General features: G+C 37.9%; 1 protein-coding gene across 1 annotated transcript in view; it reads left to right on the top strand.

Annotated features, from left to right (window-relative positions):
* GAK (cyclin G associated kinase) overlaps positions 1 to 20,412 on the top strand; it is a 64,840-nt gene that overhangs the window by 34,028 nt on the left and 10,400 nt on the right. The window contains exons 15-24 of the mRNA XM_062513745.1: positions 478 to 611; positions 1,601 to 1,795; positions 2,345 to 2,462; positions 4,865 to 4,944; positions 5,283 to 5,476; positions 7,304 to 7,462; positions 8,235 to 8,702; positions 10,729 to 10,899; positions 17,522 to 17,656; positions 17,990 to 18,109. Coding sequence (XP_062369729.1) covers positions 478 to 611; positions 1,601 to 1,795; positions 2,345 to 2,462; positions 4,865 to 4,944; positions 5,283 to 5,476; positions 7,304 to 7,462; positions 8,235 to 8,702; positions 10,729 to 10,899; positions 17,522 to 17,656; positions 17,990 to 18,109 — 1,774 coding nt within the window. The remainder of the gene's footprint in view (positions 1 to 477; positions 612 to 1,600; positions 1,796 to 2,344; positions 2,463 to 4,864; positions 4,945 to 5,282; positions 5,477 to 7,303; positions 7,463 to 8,234; positions 8,703 to 10,728; positions 10,900 to 17,521; positions 17,657 to 17,989; positions 18,110 to 20,412) is intronic.

Genomic DNA, 20,412 nt, shown 5'->3' with positions numbered 1-20,412 from the left:
GCCATACTCTTTCAAATATTCTGCCTTTTATAATACAGGAATGTATCTGGTATATGTGTGTAGCTGGGATTCCTATGGAAGGAAGCTCAGTGTTTTCATCTTTCTCTTGGTTTGGCAAGCTATTAACAGTTTTAGACAGAAGTCTAAAGAGTTTAATGTGGTTTAGTTCTTCTGACTCTTTGTACTTCTCTTGCAGCAGAAGTCCATGGCTGTCAGTCAAAAGTAGCAGTGTTCTGGGATTTCAGATAGCAAGAAAGTAATATATAGTATCTTTTGTATGGTGTGGAAGTTAAATGAAAATCTTTCACCCTCATATACTGACTGCAAATCAAATAATGGCACTAGACCTTGTATATCATGACATTAAATAATGATAGTATGTAGAATACATAATGGGATGTTCTTCAGTAACTTGAATAATGCTTTTTTGACTAGATTTACTAGCAAAGCTACCTTTTTTTTTTTTTTTTTAACCAGGATGGAAGAGCAGCATCAGCTGTTGTAGTTTGTTCCTTTTTATGTTTTTGTCGTCTCTTCACTACTGCTGAAGCTGCTGTTTATATGTTCAGTATGAAACGCTGCCCACCTGGCATTTGGCCTTCTCATAAAAGGTACTGTAAGGTACTGTTGAAGCAAGTAGTTATTCAATTCTGAATATGTTTCAGGATGTCTTTAGAAAGATAAATAATTTCAATAACGCCTGTGTTCCGACATCTGTTTTTCCAAGTATTTTGCGGTATTGTGAATAGAAGGTAATTCTGAGTTTTCTGAGTCTGTAAGTATCCATCAGAAGTGGGTCAAGTATGCCCTATGGTAAAGAAGTGTTAGAAATGAAGACGAGGGTATGCAGCACTTTTAAATGCTTTCTTAGTTATAAAATCCTCTTCCACATGTGTAAGACTTATATCATGTTTCCTAGTTTATTACAATAGGTTTTATTATGTCAGAGCACTGCAAGCTTTGAGGGAATACCAGAAATTACTTCTTTCAATTGGTAAAGATGCCTAGACCTTCTTTTTTTGAGTGCATGCAGAGATGACTTGTATATACTTTGCCAAATGTTCTAAACTGTTTATTTGATTTAATTTGATGTCTCTTATAACCATGAAGTACAAATAACAAGTGATAGTGTGGTAGTAGGGATGTTTTCTACAAAAAGGAAAAAAAGGATTAAATTTTGAATCGTGGGAAATAAGTATTAGTTCAGTATAAATGACAGATATATTTAGTTGATGTATACTTAAGGGGTTCTCCACAAAATAATACATACTAATCAGGACAAATTTAAAGCCTTTAGGAAGATTTGAGTAATCCATTATGTGTAAGATACCAAATGAATAGTTCTCCTAGTTCAGTGTTTTAAGGTCTTTGAAATAGTGACTAGTTCGTTTTATAAGTCATTGTATGTAGAGCTACAGACCCTTTTGTGGTCTACTAGATTTGAAAATCTGTTTGCTGGAGGTGGTGGTAAATGTTCCCACTGTTTCACTGTTAACACTTACCAATGCTTAGTGACTGGGTAAGAACTGAAATAACTTGCTTAGGTGTTCACCCGTTTCTTAGAATTCTATGCTCTAAGAGTACCTTCTTGTTTTGGCAGATACATTGAGTACATGTGTGACATGATGGCTGAAGAGCCCATTATTCCTCACAGCAAGCCCATCCTGATCAGATCAATTGTCATGACCCCTGTTCCACTTTTCAGTAAGCAGCGTAATGGCTGCAGGCCTTTTTGTGAGGTTTATGTGGGAGATGAGAGAGTAACAACTACCTCCCAGGAATATGACAAAATGAAGTAAGTACAGATTACTGCTTTGAAACAGCAAGTTATGTTTTTTAGATTCTAGCATTTATGTGTTTATAGATTCCTCTGTCCCCTTTTAGCTGGTCTCAAAAGGTAAATCATGAATGTGGTTGTTAAAAAAGTTTGGATCTGGTCTTCCAGATGGGGGTGATGGTGGCTTAGCACACTGGACACTGCGGGGCAGTGGGCAAGACCCTCTTCTCACTCCATGTAATGTAAGACTGGGAACATATTTTTGCTGAGCGTACCATTGTGTCTCAGTCATGGAAACTCTTAAGGATCCCCTAGGCACGGCAGCTGCAAGGTGACTGCTTATTAGCCCCTGTACAGCTCTGGTGTCTGCACAATTGCACATGGTACTAATGCTGCTTGGTGTGGGTAATCATAGACAGGAAAAATGAGAGAATACTAAAGTCCTAGCTTTTCAGCTACTGAAGAAAACGAGAAAGCAGGCTAAATCTAAAGTAATACACTATTTAATCTCTTTTTAAAATAAATTAATTGTGGTTATTATGATGGTTTATTTTTTTTCTTCTTTAGGGAGTTCAAAATTGAAGATGGGAAAGCAGTAATCCCACTGGGTATAACAGTTCAAGGAGATGTTCTCATTGTGATCTATCATGCCAGGTCAACTCTAGGAGGACGACTACAAGCCAAGGTAGTGATAAATTCAAGAGCCTGAATGGAAGATTTGCCTCTTTTTTTTGGTTGCAATTTTGTATGCCACTATACTGCTGAGTACTCTGCTTAATTTACTATACTTTGTTCAGAGAAATGTTTGAGGTTTTCATTTACTTGTGAATTCAACCTTTTCAAGCCATCTGAGTATGTCCACTCATACTAATGCTGTACACGTAGATGCTTTTGTAAGCATTTCTGGAAAGTACTACAGTATTGATAATTGTTATATTTGTAAGGATAGCACCTAGCCAGTTTTTTTGAGAAGCCATTATTTTCTGTTAAGTTGCACAACAAGCCAGAGCTTTTTAATTCTGTGTGCACAAACTGCAAACAAAGGAAAAATACCACTCAGTAGAAAAGTGGGATTCCAGAGACTGCGTGTACAAAACAGGGTAGAAAAATCCATGTAGTTTCATAACCTATTTCTAAAGTCAGGTTCGGTTTTTGTAGCTGTCTTACTTGTCTTTGTTCTACTAGGGAGAATGCGTATTTCCTTTTTTAATTCAACTATGGGTACAAATATATTGCAAGATCACAAACTTGTTAATGAAGCCTGTCCTCAAACTTTTTAAAAGAGAGGCATTTTTTTTTTTTTTTAAATCCAGATAAGTAATCCAAGTTAAACTTGGAAATCCATGTAAAAGATAAGGAGGAGTAGTGCAATGTTTAGAGCTTGGAGCTTTGTGGAAAGTGACCAGATGGTTTTTCAGCCAGTTTCAGTGCATGTGGGGCATACATGTGTATGTATGTATTCATACATAGTTAGTGTTACTGAAATTTTCTCCCCCCTATTTTTTTTTCTGCTTTGTGAGTACAAAGGTGTCAAATCTTGTCACGCTGTAGAAGTTCAACATGATCTTCCAGAACATCTTAAAACTAAAAACAGTAAAATGATTCCTTAATGCGCAACTATAACTACTGTATGGTTTAAGGTCATCTAGAGAAAGGCATAAAACTGACAGAATTTAGCCAAGGTTAGATTATACTCCTTATACCATCTTTCATGATAGTTTTTGATGTGGATTCTCTGGCACTTACTCATTGGTAGAAAAGACTAGAATTTTCTCAGCTGGCAGCTATAACACATGATACATCTACAGTGTGTGTGATGATCTGGGTTTGGAGGTTCAGTGGAACAATTTTCAGTGTGTCCTTAGTTTTATGTGCTGTAAATTGCCCCCTGAAGTTCTCTGCAGATCTGTTACAGAGATTAATCACCACATGTCAAGATTTCTCCTGTTATTTAGACCTAGGTGTTGTGAATGTCTTTGACTTTCTCACAGTTAATTTGAGAGAGAGTTTAGTTTATCTTCTAGGAAAGCGATGGTAGGGATTGGAGAATCAGAGAAGCCCTCTCCAATATGTCAATGTCTCTCTTGTACTAAGGAGCCCAGTGCTGGGCATCACAATTACAGATGAGGCTTCACTGGTGCTGAATAGAGGGGGGGAGGCTCACGTGCCTTTCCCCCCTCCCCCCCCCCCCCCAATCTGTGGCAATGCTTTTTGTGTTATTTGATTTCTGGCTGTGATGTTCAATAAATTCTCATTTACAAGGAAAGCTTTCATAATTCAGTTTCCTTATATCATATTTTCTGGACTATTACTGCATGACTTCTTTGAAAGTACTGGCAAGACTATTTTAGAGGTGTTGTGAATAATGCTAGGAATCAAATACTGGCTACTGCTCAGTGAGCTGTAATTTGGATTGTGCTAGATCAGGAGCTACCTGAATATTCTTTAGTAGCATTTTCTGGATGCTTGTATTTCCATCAGTCATGAGATAGTAGTTTTTCTGTGAACAGTTGAGCAATTGAAATGAGTCAGTTCAGAGAAGCCCCTACAGTTCTGTCTGGAGTGAATGGCTGACTTGCAGTTGCACAGAAAAAAAACTCTTTGGATGCCTTCTGAAGTGTGTCTCTTAAAGTGTGCCTTGGATGCCTCTTAAATGTGCTACACTTAAAACTGTTTTTAATCTGGTCGTTTGTGTGTGACACACATATTTCTTGGTTAGTGTATTGCACAATGGATTTTTCTGATCATATGCTATTCAGAAAAAGAGCAAGGTTAATACAATTTTAGCCTCCAGAACAGGATCTGGAAACAGTTTAGACTTTGATAGTCTGTTTTGAGGCTAGTGATGAGACATATTTGACTGAAGGTCTTTTGGTTTGTTAGTGCTAGTAATAGATCTATTTATGTTCTGTTTCAACTGCATTAAAATCTTTCAAGATAAAGTGTAGTTGTAATTAAATGGAAATTTTTGTAGCAATACTTCAAAATATTTTAATACTGATAATACTTTGCATTATGTTAAAGGCAGAACACTGTACATGCTGTTCATATGGATTTATATAGTTTCCTGTTTCTTGTTTTCAACAGATGGCTTCAATGAAGATGTTTCAGATTCAGTTCCATACAGGCTTTGTGCCCCGAAATGCCACTACAGTGAAGTTTGCCAAGTATGTTGACTCCTTTTATGAAGTGACTGGAAGAAGTTTTCTTTGAAACTGCTTAACCTGCTGAATGTCAACATATAGCAGGGAGAGGAAATATAGTCAGTGCAGGAAGTAGATGACCTTGATTGCAATAAGAGTCTTTTGTTTACTCACCTTAACGTTTTGTTCATGGTACCAAAAAAAAAGACTATGTACAAAAATACCATCCATTTTAAATGGGAAAAGTAAACAAATACAGCATTTTTAATATCGTATACTACTTTGGAGTTTTGTTTTGAACTGTAGTAGTTCTTATCCAGTAGCCATCAGTATCAAGAAGCTTCTTGTTTGTGTCTTTACAGATATGATCTGGATGCCTGTGACATACAAGAGAAATACCCTGATTTGTTTCAAGTCAATCTGGAAGTAGAGGTGGAGCCCAGAGATAGGCCCAGCTGTGAACAGCCACCTTGGGATAACATGAATATAAAGGGACTGAATCCCAAGATCCTCTTCTCCACCCGTGAGGAACAGCAGGAGATTTTATCAAAATTTGGTAATCAATCCCTAGAGAATTTGGAAGAGTTTTCAATGTACTTAGCATTTTAGGCTTTCGTTTAGTTTTTGATGTTCCATTAATTGAAAGAAATCTGAAAGTCTTTTTTTTGCAAATATCAGTTAGAATTTGCATTGTATGGAGGAGCTTAAGTTATCGTCCAATAGTGGATTGTAATTATACCTGTCTTTCACAGTGCTTTCATGTGCTTGCTTTAAAGCTATGAATAGGCCATTTCCGAGGAGTGACTCCTAGCAGGATTGTTAGTCAGTATTTGTAAGCGCAATGTCTTGAAAGGAATTTGTTTTACTAAACTGGCACGGTATCATTTCACGTTAAAATTGTGAGCATTCCTCACAAATGGTTTCATTATTAATGTTTTTCTCAATATTCTTGTGCATCATCATGTAATGTTGTAATTAATTTCCTGAATTTCTCCTAATATGTTCCAGCAGACTTTATTTTATTAATTCTACATATTCAGTGCTTCATCAGTGGATGCCTGCGTTAGTTTCAGTTGATGCTGTTCAGTATCTTACTTCTGATATCAGTAATTAGCTCTGACATTTTCATTCAGGCTCTTAAGCCTTCTCTGTGCTGCAAGAGTAAAGAAGCATGATGATGATTACTGTGGTCATTTTAGTGATGTATGCAGTCTCATCCTATGCTGTTAATATGGTACATCTCAAGTATGTTTCTTTTCATACAAGATGTTTGCTGCTGACCTTTCTTTCTTTTAAGCAGGATATATGTTGTTTGTATTATGATTTAGGCCATTTACAATTTAACTTAGTTTAATCTGACTGTGAACACAGTCAGCTGTCTAAAGCTAAGGTGTTTAGCTTTACATCATCATTGATGATGACGCTCTGTAATTACTCTTATTTTCTTAAATCACTTCCATTTTCTGATTGTTAAGTGAAATGTAAGGATTTCAAATTTTACTGAAAGTATTTCTTAAGATAGGTAGGAAGGGAATAGGACAAAAGTAAGTACTGTGAACTTATTTTAAAAAAACTCGACATTAAAATTTAATTTGCTCTTTCATTAATCATGATCTTTCATGTATGTTTTCTGAGATGGACTATTTTTTGAGCAACTGTAAGCTAGAGCTGAGAATGTGGAAGGAGAGTGAAAAAGTGCTCTACCAGTTGTGTATTCAAATTTAGACAAATGGATTTCTCCCAGCCATCCATCCATGTTTTTCAAATAGTGGATGGATATTGAGTAATTTAGAAAGTCTTTGCCTTGAGGAAACTTTGGTTTTGAGAGGTGATACTACAGTAGGTAGCTGTACAACTGAATCTTACGCAAGAATCACTTAATACCTGATTTCAGTAAGATAAGAAATATAAGAAGCAATTAATAGCAGCATACTGTGTATTAATCCCTTTGTGGTGTTTAACCACTCCATGTTCTTCACCGGCTTTGCATATTCTGGGTTTTTCTACAGCTGCATTTGCCTTTTTCTGTTTTTCTGTTTCTTATTGCAGATACTGTTCATGGCTCTTGCATGTTTTAGGGGATGGTTGATACCAGTGAGTTGTTAATTACATTTTCCTACAAATGTAAATAGAATGCTTGAGTTTTACTGTATGATTCTGATTTAACGTCCTAGTTCAAAACACGGTTTTACTAGTTTTTGCAGTTGAAAGGAATTTAATGCTAATTTCAAAGATGGTGGGGACAGGAATTTGCATTTGCAGAGCAATAGATTGAAGATAATTGTCTTCCTACAGCAGTCAGCCTGAAAAACAAGCATCAGCTGCCATGTGGAGGATTGAGAAGTTTTTCGCTAAGGGCTCTGCGTTTAATTCTGTTTTATAGGGAAACCAGAGTTGCCTAGACAGCCAGGTTCAACTGCACAATATGAAGCAGAGGCATCCCAGCTGGAGCAGTCTTCAGAAAGTGCACCTACTGATACAGAATCCCCACACAGCAGTAGTACTGACGCCAATAACTTCTTTCACACTCTGGACTGGAAAGGTACAGGTTTTCCTCTGAAGTCACTGTGATTTATGTTTGTCTTGTATGCCTTCCAGTGAATGCTTAAGCCTTCTTAGGCAGCAGAAGTCTCTAATTCACTAACTATGAGAAAAAGCTATTTAAAGACTGAGCTCTGCAGAATAACAAGCAGTTTTTCTGCTTCCTTTGGATAAACACCAAGTAAGGGGGTTTGATGTTGAGTATAACTTAAATGCTGAGCTAAATTTTTCTTTTTCTGTTAAAATTTAAACCTTAAATATCTGCAAGGAAGCTTTTCACTCCCACAGCCCCACTTTGGCTGAGGAACAGTGGAAACAAAGTGGACTAGCCAGTGGGGTCCAGATGAGTAAGTAGGACTAAGAAAATGTAATTTTATAGCCCACCTGTAACTCCCTTTTCTGGCTGCTGCTTTGTTGACAAAAACGTCAGCAGCTGCTTATGCTTTTCTTGAATGCAGGAGTTACTGAGAAATCCTGTAAGCTCTGAGAGACACAGTGATCTGAGGTGAATGTCCAAGTCAGTCTCATTTTGAAAAAAATCTTAATGTGTACCTTTGTGGAGTGACAAATACAGTAGTCAGATGCTGCTTTTTCTGCCCTGTACAAAGAGATGGCAGGCAACATGTAGATCCTTTTTCATCAATTCTTATGTGTTTTGGTTAGTTAGGAATTAATTTCATATTCTGTCACCATGAACATTTCTCTTACTGTAGTCAGAAGAATAATGCTGGTTATTTAAAGATGTTATTGTTTTGGTTTTTTTTCTGTTCAAGATGGAAAAACTCCAGAAAGTGGAATAGAGGACAGTCCGTCTAAAAATGATCATGTTCAGCTGTCTGATGACAGGGAAGAGAGTGATCCTTCGGATGAGGAGTTCCCGACATTTCCAGATGAAGGAAGTGCAGTAATTGTTGATGAAAAAGACTCTACTCCAGAAGGAGAGTTGCTTTTTGAAGCCAGTTTTGAAGCTCCATCTGCACCGTTACAAAAATCTCGCCCTGAAGAGAATGTAGACTTGCTGGGACTAGATTCTGATATTTCAGAACAGGAACAACCTATCTCAGAAATAAACTCTTCATCAAGTAATGCAGACTTGTTGAACAATCTGTTTGTGAGTAGTGTGTCACAGGTTTCAAATGAACCCACTGGAGATCTTCTTGGACAAGGAGCAGATTTCTTTTTCAACAGTCAGTGTCCAGCTGCTACTCAGGGTTCATCTTCAGCAGCAGCCATGTCTTCAGGTATGTGAGTTTAATATCAGTATTTGTGACCTGGACAATGCATGAAAACTGCTGCTTGCATTGTGCTTGGAAAATAAGTACTGTGTTTCAACAGTATGGTGAAGACATGTCAGTCTGTAGCAAGGCTGTAAATATATTGGGTGTTATTTCTGCATGAAGGAGAGGAATTAGTGTATGTTGTCCAGATACTCTGTTACATTTCCAGGATCCTACTAACTTTCCACTCTTGTAAATAGAAAAGTATCAAATTTTGAATTTAAAGGTAATTTGGTATCTTAAAGAACTCCTAGCTTTCTAGTATGAATGTTACATGCTAGATCCTTTTCTAAATCCATACCTTGTTAAGGCATAGAATTGTTGTAACTTGAACTTTATGTAAAGCGATGGCAGTAGCTGTACAGAGCTGTGCTGCTTAGGTCAAATGTCTGTGTGGGATTTTTACGTGTTAATCACATAAGGCTTCTGAGCAGCTGGAAATCCTGTAGATCATTGTTCAAACCAGTAGGATAATGGTACTGCTAAATGATGTTTTCTTATTGGTTTTACTGATGTTACTGGCAGGTCGGTATCCTTAAACAGAATGCTATGTAGTGCTATTCTATTTGGTATTATATCCATCTTATTTTGGTGTTACATCTATAGTGCTAGTCTATTTGGTATTTAAACAAGGTTTGAGTTCAAAGATTCTATTCTTGCCAGTGGATACTCATCTCTGTCATTTTTTTGGGAATAACAATTCCCTGGCTAAAGTTAATAAGTAAGTTTTCTGGGGATATTAGTTGCATGAGGTGGGAAACCATTACAAGATTTTGTTTGTTTGCACAAAGATAATTCATAGATAGTAGAAAGTTTCATCTATAGACAAATAGAAGTATTTTTACAAAGCATTTAGCTGATTTAATATATTTTCTTATTTTGAAGCAATTCACTATTGAACTTTGTTACTGTGGTCAGGGAAGAATAACTTAAATTTACCATTTTTGCATAGATATAGTTCCACAAAAGGGAACCTTTGTTACCTTATCTTTCTTTAACCATGTCGATTGCATGAAACACCTGAGCAGTAGCCATGTATGTATCTCATTCCTGTAGTCATTCTCATTCAGTGTATTTCATTGAATTATATTAAGAGAGAATTGCAGAAGTGAGAATATTTAGCCACTGTTATATTTTGGCTTGCACAACAAACTTATACTTGAGGTTTTGTGTACATGTGATGCTATAGTAAATTTGCTTGCAATGTTGTTGAGTCCTGTACAGTGTGGCCATTACCTGAGGATGTGCTGGGGTATTATAGTAGGATTATTCTTTCTCTTTAGCTTCTGAGTGAATCTGGCAGGACTCCCTGGGCTCTTGAGGGGTTTTGACCCTAGAGGGCAGCAGAACAGGAAGATCTAAAGCTGTGATTCCAGCTGACTGTCACATGTTATTCTATGCTGGCTAAAAATACTCTTCCAGTTAGTTTTTTCTTCACTGGGATCACTAGAGACCTGCTGAAGTCTTACTTGTATTGGTTTTCATTCTTGAGTTGATGTGCTTTCTGCCCTAGAATCGCCAATGCCTTCAAGTCTGAATGGTAGTATGAGTGTTTTACTTAATATTCTTTATTAGTAGCATAATAATAGTCCATTTTTTTCAAATCTGTTGCAGATTTGGTATTACAGAGTATTTAACAAATGTTATTCTTTTGTGTGTCAGATACATCTTAAGAAACTTAACATGTTTCTTAAATGGATGAAATTAACAATGTTGTTGAATTGTATGCTGCTTGTTAGAATGTCTTGCTGCTTTTGTTAGAAGACATAGATGTTCATATTATGTATGGTTGAGATTCCATTTTTACCGTGGGGAAGTTCATTTGTCTAGAGGAAGGAATAAGTGGTTACTCTTTGCCACATAAAATTCACAGAAGGCTGCTGCAGTTACTGGCATGGACTTTGCTTTTTGCTCCTGCCCTTAGAGGAGCAAGGCTTTTTCAACTTCATTTATTCTACAGTTTGTAATTTTTTTCCTGCTTCTTTTTCAGCTGATCCATTTGACCCATTCACAATGTCATCAAGTTCAGAGAATCAAGCCCTGTCTGGTCCAGACCTCTTTGGCGATTTCCTTAATCCAGCCTCAACATCTACAGCTAATACAGTTCCTTCTACACAAAGTTCACTTCCAACTTCTTCCAGCTCAGATTTCTTAAATTTAGGTAAGTGTGCTTCTGGCGTTCTGTTTCTCAACAGTTTCTTCTCTTCTGTGCATTTGTCTTTCAGCTTAGTGGATTAGTGTCTTACTAAATCCACTTGTTGTGATTGCTGTTTTAATTAGCTTTGTACTCTGGAAGTACAGATGCAAATGCACCAAGAAGCAAGTGTTTCCCCTATAATATCATGCTATTATTTATCATGTGGCAGGATTTCTAGTATTGCTAACCATATGTTAGGAGTTGGTTTCCTCTCAATGATCTAATAACTGAAGATACCCAAACATCTGGAAACTTAACTTTATAGATGATATAGTATGCTATGTTGACTGTATTCAGGTTTTAAAGATTTTCTAGGAACCACAGAAGATAAAAGTCAAGTTATAATTTAGCCAGTTCTTAAAAGTGCAGGCTGAGGCTAGCTTGCACCTTCCTGACCTGAATGTATTCTGGTAATATACTTACAAAGTACATTATGTAATACTCTAATCTTATTTGTTTCATTTCTCTGATATATTCTTGGCAAAGCCTTTTCCTCAGGCAGTTATTTTAAAATCTATTAATCTTTAAACAAAAATCTTTGTGATATGTTCAATCTTCCTATCATTCTTTAAGAGGAAACAGACATTTGCAAAAATGGTGGAGTGGTAGAGCTATTAGTGTTACAGATTTTTAAAATCTGACTTTGAAAGAAGAGTGTGGGTTTTCTCCATAGGGATATGAGTTGTGATCAGTCTGTAAGGGCTGTTCTCCGCTACTCTCTCATTTTCCTCTTTCTGTATAGGTGCTTCCCACCTATTGTACATTCCAGGGTACAATCTTTTGAAAACATAGGTCTGTGTAGGGTACAGTCCTTTAGGAAGAGATTACTGTCGGGATGTGGTTCTCCCAGGCACTGCAGGTGCTGCCAAGAACCTGCTGCTGTGTGTGCTGCTCTCCCTGGGCTGTGGCTTCATTGAGGACATGCCTACCTATGTATGGTCCTCCACAGGCTGCAGTATGAACATTTGTTCTACTGTGGTCTTTCACACTTGTTACAGGGCAGTCTCTGCTCTGGCATCTGGAGCACCTCCTCCAGTTCCTTCTCCACCAACCTTAATGTCTGCAGGGCTGTTCCTGTCACATCTGTTCCTTCTTTTACAGTTACCAGGCAGCATTTTTTGGGAAAACATGTTTTCCCAAAGACATCTAGTTTGGGAGGCTCAGCTGTGGCTTGTGGTTAGTCTGTTGGAGCTGGCTTGTGTCCAACAGAGAAGCCCAAGCCTCTTCCCATGCAGACACCTACTTATAACATGCAGGTAGCTAGGAATAGTGGTATCACATGCCTTTCCCTGAATCCAGGGTGATTTCTTCCCAGAGCTTTTTGCATGCAGCTTTGACTTGCCCCACTTTGTTTAGCAGTTGCTCTGCTTGACTCTGTGTCTGAGTGATGCAGTCTGAGTGTTTGCCACCGATAAACTGGATAGAAAAAATGTGTTATTTGTCTGACTAAGAGAAGGGCTTCTTCTTTTAAGTAGAAGGCTACCCAGCTGATTGCCTTCTCTGTCATATTACTAATCGTTATATTCCAGCTGTAGTTGATTCTGCTGAAAAGATTCCACTTGCTGCCTCCTTTGCAATGTTTTTCTTGTGGTTCTGCTGTTTGTAACAACCATATGTTTCAGTTGTGTACCAGTATAGTTGCCAGTTTTATGTCACTATAGCTGTCCCTGTGTGATGTTACCAAACATATTTTTTTTGCTCAATAGAAGATGGAAGATTTGAGCAATACTGATCTGTGGAGCATTATCTCCACCAGATTCTGCACCAGGGGTGGGGCAACCTGAATGCAGACAGACTGGGGAATGAGATGCTGGGGAGGAGCACCATGGAGAAGGACCTGGGGGTCCTGGCTGGTGGCAAGCTGAGTCAGCAGTACCCTGACATCCAGGAGGAGCAACCCTGTCCTGGGGTGCATCAGCACAGGCACGGCATCACCAGCTGGGCAAGGGAGGGGATTGTCCTGCTCTGCTCAGAGCTGGGGCAGCCTCACCTTGAATGCTGGGGGCAGGTTTGGGTGCCACAATCTAAAAATAGACATTAAGCACTAGAGAGTGTCCAAAGAAGGGCTGTGAGTATGGTGGAGGGTCTTAAGGGGAAGCTGAGGTCACTTGGTGTATTCAGCTTGGAGGAGGCTGAGGGGAGACCTCATTGCAGTCTACTACTTCCTTGTGAGGGGAAGAGGAGGGGCCTACATTGGTTGGATCTGTGTGGTGTCCAGTCACAGGGGCTGAGGGAATGGCTTGTAGTTGTGTTTTGGGGAGGTTTAGGTTGGATATCAGGAAAAGATTTTTCTCCCAGAGGCTGGTTGGGCACTGGAACAGTGGGAAGTGATCACAGCACTGGCCTGACAAGAATTCCAGAAGTTTTTGGAAAATACTCTCAGGAACGTGGTGTGATTACTGGGGCTGTCCTGTGCAAAGCCAAGAGCTGGACTCTGTGATCCTTGTGGTTCCCTTGTAACTCAGCATATTTTATGATCTTAGCCAAAATCTAACTCACTTGAGAGGCAGCACCTCTGGAGGTTCTCTGGCTGATGTGGTCAGAGCAGGATCAAGTAGAGGGGACTGTTTAGGACTGTATCCTTTCTGTTTTTTAGTATTTCCAGCTCTATGGACTCTGCAGCTTGGCAACCTATGCTAGCGTTGGAGAGATATTAAGAGGAAAGAAAATATTTTTTAATGGAGTTCCTTGTGTTTCAGTTTGTGCCCTTCCACTGGGCAACACAGGGAAGAGTCTGTCTCAGTCTTTTTTTTTCTTCACATTAAGTATTTTTTGCGTATTTGTAAGAATGTTTCCAGTTCGTTTCTCCAAGTTTAGTAGTACCAGAACCCTCATAGACAGAAAACCCTTTTATGTATTAAATGAAAGTGGGGAAAAATAAAATAGGGATTTCTGTTCACTAAATGTTTCACTGCAACCTTAAGGGGACCATCATCAATATTCAGCTGTTAATAACATTTGAGCAAGTACAGAAAAAAAGGGAATATTTTTATATCTGACTTAGATGCTTATTGTTTTATGCTTAATCCTTCTGATTTTACTTGATAGCTTGCACCCCAGGAAGTTTATTAGGATACCTGCTCTTTTAATGTAATTTCTGGAGCTTTCTGTCAACATAGGAATAGATACTTAAAATGTGCCCATTTTCTCTTCAGCCTACTGTTTTACATTGATTTCCCAATATTTCTCTATTGCTATGCAGTTTTTAGAAACTGTATGGAAGTGGAGGAACTGGGGTAACATTTCATACTTCTTTACATTAATCTTTCAGATGAGATCTTATGTGTGTGTTTAGCTGAAATAATGTATGTATTTGAACCTTTAGCATTCTATCCAATTACAGGTATCATTTTTTTAAGTGAGTTAGGAATATTAATAGTTATGTTGCTCTTAATATGAATTTTGGAGTCCTGAAAGGATTAGTAACCGGAGAAGAAAAGACAAATAAGATCACATTCTCAAATGACATATTCGGTAGAACTGTATTAAGTGAGCAGAAGACAGTGCAAACATGAGGTCATTAAAAGGGGAAAAACAATTTAAAAATAAATCAGTAGTAATGGCAGTGACCATTCAAAATAAGCTGCAGTAATGAGATTTGATGACTCTGCTGTTGGAGCAGTTCTAAGTGTCTAGAATAAAATTTTCATGATGGATAACTTTTGTTTGCTACTAAATGATTACTAAACTGCTACAGATACCAGGAGAAAAGGTGTTTCAGTGAACACAAGTTCAAGATGCACAACTTTAACATTGTATTTTTCAGATGCTGGCTTAAAATTTAAAATCATAGGAGTTTTAAAATGAAAGATAGTTCTTACACAGTATCTGGTCTCTTAAGGCATTCTGTCCTGTAATAGGAAAATGTTGTGCTGTTGCTGCTAAACAGCTGTGCATTAACAAGGTAACTTAATTTTCTTCTGGATTTTTTAAATAGCAGGTCATCTTTAATGCAGGTTGAGTTGAGAATATATTTCCCTCAAAGACAACAGGAGATTTGGAAGTTGATCAAAAGCAACCTGAGTGATCAGTATCGTTTTCTCCTGAGGAGAAGTTAATTTCTGTGAACTTGATTCTCAAACAGGCATTAGGTAAGGTTAAAAAAAACCTTGCATCATACTAAACCAGCCTCTTGGTTTATAGAGAATCCTGTTGTCTGTGATTAAAGGATTTCCTGTAGACATGACAGATTAAATAAAGAAAACCTTATGTGAAGTTGTGTGTGGTAAAATGCAAGTCTTTTATTTTGGGAAGCTGGAAAGTGTGATCTGATTACCACCAACTTATTCTTGCATCTTAGCTTGGTTTGAGCAGTGTTAGTAAAGAACACAGTTCTTTGCCCTGATCTCCAGGGGCTCATTGTTGTATGGCTCAAGATTATCAATATGCATCTTAAAAAACATGGCACAACCAGGTTTGGATCTGCATGCTCATGATCTTAATTGCTTCCATTTTTGAAATATCAAGCTATAGTTCATGTTTTACCATTTCTTTAGATAGTCTGCTGCTTTGTCTTAGTGTGTCTGTATAAATTCCAACGTACCAATTGTAAAAATAGGGATTCAGTATGGTATCATCATACCTCTTCAGAATATGTAGAAATCAAATATTGTGTTGATAATAATTTTTCTTGATGTTAAAGTCTGACAATGCCCACATTGTAGAACTTAAAGGAAGATAGCTTAAGAACCAACAGTTTCAGGAGGAATGGACTATCTGTTCAGTATATTGTACATTGCATTGTTTCAGATTTTTCTGATAAGTGTAGTGGTTGTATGAATTTTTACTATAAACAGTGAATGTACTGCTGTACACAGCAGTAGGCTACTTCCTGCTTAGTTCAGGGTGGGGGAGATGATGAACGTGTCTGCTCTTAAGCCAGCTGTTATAAAACAGCTTATTCCCATAGTATGTTCTCAATCCTTCAGATGTATTCACCTGTAATTTAATTTGTTCTTATTTCTCTCAACTTGTTTTCATTATAGTTCATTTCATGTGATGTTGTTAATTTTCTTATACTTCTGTAAAAAGACTTTTAATAGCAGAGATTGTAGAAAAAATAATTTCCAGCCTAAAAAGCAATATTAGTCTTAATTCAAGGCCTGCTTAACTTTTGGTAGTGGAATATGATGGAGCAAAGTTCTAAGCTGGTGAATAGGTGTTGGTTTATAGACAACATAGACACTGCTGTTTAGCAGATAGCTGGGGTCCTGAGTATTGAGACAAATATGTAGTCTCTCCCATAGTTTCAGAGGCAGGGAGATGAAGCTTGGGTCTGGAGAAATGGCTGGAAATGGTGGGTACTTCTTGCATTTTATTCTGATGTTTTCTCTCACAGAGAGAAATTAAATGTTGAAATTGTTTTTCTCTGCAGCAGAGAATACTGCTGAAATACAGGCTTTTGGCAGATATTTGTTGCACAGTATTTGATGCGCTCATTTTACAGCTGTAAGATCTAATTATAAATGATTGACTATAGGGGTCTTTAATGTGCTTCTAATTATTTCCTTAATTAAGAGGATTTTATATTAATATTTAGAATGTAGAGCTGAGAAGCTGGGACAATGATGTATTAGTTGAGACTTTTAAAGCCTCAAAATGTTACTGCTTTTGTAAGGATGGCTGGGTTAACTTTCTAAACCCTGTGTCTGTGAAATGCACCGCTTAGAGCACCACTAAATGTATTGACTTTACTGTAGTATCCCCTCTCACTGTAGCACTGGCAGTTGTTAGAGCATTAAAGTAGGGGCTGCTGTCCTGCTTCACTGTGAGTCTCCACAAACTGTGCTCAAAGAGCATGCTCAGATCTGGCATGCAGTTTTGAGTGCTCCATAGGTAGCATATCTCACTCTGAGGATGGCTCACCTCATAGTTTGTGTGAGTGAGTAGATAGGGAATCATTTGGAAGTGTCAAGGATGGCAGTTATACCTTTAGATGGGATACGACATTTTGTAGGTGGTAGCACCCTTGTGTGCTTTTTAGATATGACTTTTTCATTTAGATGTCATGGTTTGTAGAAAAGTGGATTTTATCTGTGGAGCTAGAGATTCTTAGCCTTTTCCCAGAAAAAAAACATCACTCTTCCTGTATCCTGCTCTTCAGTCATGTGTGTTCATTTGTGTGTTGCACCTGAAAGAGTGTATTAGTTGGCCAAAAAGCCCATTTGTCACAAGAGGCCTGGTTTAGGCAAACCTGTAGTTTGAAGTGACCTGGCTTCACCTGTGTAGCACCCAGACTGCTGAGTGATGAAGAGTACATGGAGCACTGCTGCTTTCCACTTACTGGCTGTGTTGTCAGGAACAGCAGCATGCCCCAGATCTGTACTTGAGCTAGTCCATTTGGTCAGGACACCTAAGCTGTTAAATTCATAGCATTGCCTGTGCATGAAAATACCTTATCTATGAAAATAGAAGTTAAGGAGTTCCAGTGGTATAATCCTTCTGAGTCCTGTTTAAGACTGCACAACTGTTACTGAGACAGTTAAGCAAGCTGTGTAGGTGACAATGTGGTACACCTTCTGTTAGTATTGGCAAACATGTATATTATCATGGTTGTTCTCTTAAACATTTCCTTTTTCTTCTGTAGGCAATTTGACACCAGAACCCCCTAAAATATCATCATCTACAAGCCACCCAGATCTCTTAAGTGGGTGGGATTCTTGGGCAGACTCTTCAACAACCAGCAATGTAGCATCACCACAGCTAAAGCCTGTTTGTGAAGGTATTATGAAATTAAATTTTTCTGTTGGAGGAATACTCCAGACTGGGTCAGTTTAATCACCTGAAACTGCTGGTCATGTCTTGATGCATTTTTACTTTGCTGCTTAAATGCTCCTTTAATAAGGCACTTGTGTAGTTTTTCAGATTTAAGTTCAAGACACAGGAATGAAATTGTTTCAGTTCTCTACAGTAACTGTGATTCATGTAATAGAAAAAGATGTTGTGAAGTAGAATGCTGGGGAGGTTTGCATGAGGTGTTGTGGAGATACTGCTTTTATTCTTTCTCTCAATTTCCAAATAGACCAAGTACATGATGTGTCTTCTTATTATACAGGCCAAGCTTTTGCCACCGGAAGCCAGTCCAGTGTGTCTTCAGGTTTGTCTTTCAGCCAGGCAAAAGCTCAGAATTTTGATCCTTTTGCTGATCTTGCCAACCTGGGATCTGGTCTTCCAGGTAAGATCTTACTTTTGGTAGATTGTGTTTAGTACTTCTGCTGTTTGATTTGCTTCTTGTACCAATAAGTGTTATTGACAACCCATAGTGGAAGGTGTTTTCTGTTAATTTTTAATGACCAGCTTGTGGTATTTGCTGAGAGCTGGTGAGTAACAAGAAAAGATTGAGTCTTCTAGATATTTTTGAAACATCCAGAATAATATTTCAGAAGATAACTACAGCTATGATGTAAGATCAGTAAAAATAATTATTGCTTCAGAATCCAGTTGAGATGGTAAGAGAAACTAGGAGTTGTTGATTCAATAACTGAGCATGAGATTTCTTACCTAGCATTGATTAATATTGTTCTTGAAGGATTTAAAATGAAAGCAGGATTAAATCAGCTGAATTTTTAGTTCCAAAGTGACAGTTGATTCAGTACTTTCCTTTGAATTCAGTAGACTTTCATAGCTCTGCTACTCCCATCTGCCATGTTTGTAAGATGAACACAAATCAAGCCCATACGTTACACACTGGTACCAGAAGTGTTAGTAACATCTGTCAGTTTGCAGTGGAGGGCACAAGGAGTTCTGGAAGGTAAGACACATTGCAGACTAACTCTTTCTCCAGGGTGTTTTATTGACCTAAGGAATGAGCCCTGTAGCATTCCAAAAGAGCTGAGGTCCTTGCATTTCAGAGCCCACACTGCCATAAGAAATGTGACCAGGTGCCCAGAGTACAAGGAATGATTCAGAACAGCCTAGTGTTGCTGAATTGCATAAACCTGCTTTTCCCTTTGCTTGGAGCTGATGGAGATTTTACCCTGTTGCCTTGGCAGTTAGCACTGTGTACTAGTGGAATTCTTGTATAAACACTAGGTAGCATGCAGTGTTTGACTTTTTGATGTTGCTAGGGTATAAGTACTGAAAAATTCTGGTGTTGTAGCACTAACAATGAGGCTGCTTTGCAGTAAAAACATGAAAATGCTCTAGATTAATAATTCACATTAATACATGTTGTTAAATCTATAGATAGTGTGACAGTAAAAAAAAATAAATTATCTTTGACTTCAAGATGTAGATATTGCCCACACAATCTGATGATAGAAACCAACTAATTTTAGCAGGACTTAAGTCAATTCATTACTCTTTCAGTTAGCCTTCAATAGGAAAAATGACTGCATTAAGAAGTAGCCAGATGTCAGTGTCCTAGTTAACGTTCTCAGGCTTGAAATGAATTTTCAAGGCATCACAAGAACTGAAATTCAGTTTTGGATTACAACTGGAATACCACACTCTTGTATTTTTCATAGGAGTTTTTTGGCTTCCACATAAAAGACATTGTTCTGGGAGAAAATTTATAAGAGGAAAAGCTACTTAAATATGAATGTCGTATAAACCCAAAAGAAATAGCAGTTAAAAGTAGTTAATACTGGTGTTTTAGCATACTGGTAGGATACCAGTAGTGTTCTGTGATGGTTGGTGTTATCACACACTTCTTTAGGAGTGGTATTCTATCAGAAAGTAGGAGTGTGTTGTTGAAAAGTTTCTGTGACCAATGAGGCATTGACTTGTCCTACAGGAAGAATTTGTTGGCCTTGAAAACTGCAATAGTGAACATAGAAGGTTTTGAAAGAATAGGTGAAAGAGAGTTTTTCAGTATACAGGGTTATTTGCTCTGACTAGTAACAAATTTTTTTTCTGTAAATTTCACAAGTTGTCAGTGACTGAAAGCTGAGTTGTCTGCAGTTGAGTGATTTCATGAAAAAGCAGTGCATTCCTAGATTTTATTAGGTGCTGTATTGCAGTACTGGGTTTTATCAGGTGTAGTATTTCAAGATATAGTATGGTATCTCGTACATGGCCCTGGGGAGACATCCTCTTGTGCGAGTTAGAAGTATGAGCAGCCACACAAAACAGAGGCATCAGAAGAGCTGAAGTGTGAGGAGCCATATTTGAAAGAACAAATCAAGTTTACATTACTGTGTGTACCCAGACAAGCTTGGCCTATGCCATAGGAGGATGATTACAGTATCTCTTGCAGGCTGCAATGCTTTTCTTACTCACATGCAGTATATTGCCTGTGAATGCTGCTGTAGAATAATCTTATTTTCCTTAAACAATACTGCAAGGAGTCACTAGAGACTTTGAAAGCATTTGAAAAATCTTCAGTCTGTTACCATTTTATGTAATTAGTTATTTATTATGCACTGCATATAAGCAGAAATATAATGAAGTGGGAGGCAGAACTACTATCACAGCTAAATTATCTCCTGGCCTGACATGTGCCAGACACTTCAGATAAGGGTGCAATTTTTTGCTAAA

The sequence above is a fragment of the Cinclus cinclus genome, chromosome Z, assembly GCF_963662255.1.
Source record: "Cinclus cinclus chromosome Z, bCinCin1.1, whole genome shotgun sequence".
Taxonomy (NCBI): Eukaryota; Metazoa; Chordata; class Aves; order Passeriformes; family Cinclidae; genus Cinclus; species Cinclus cinclus.
This window is presented reverse-complemented; position numbering and strand designations above follow the sequence as displayed.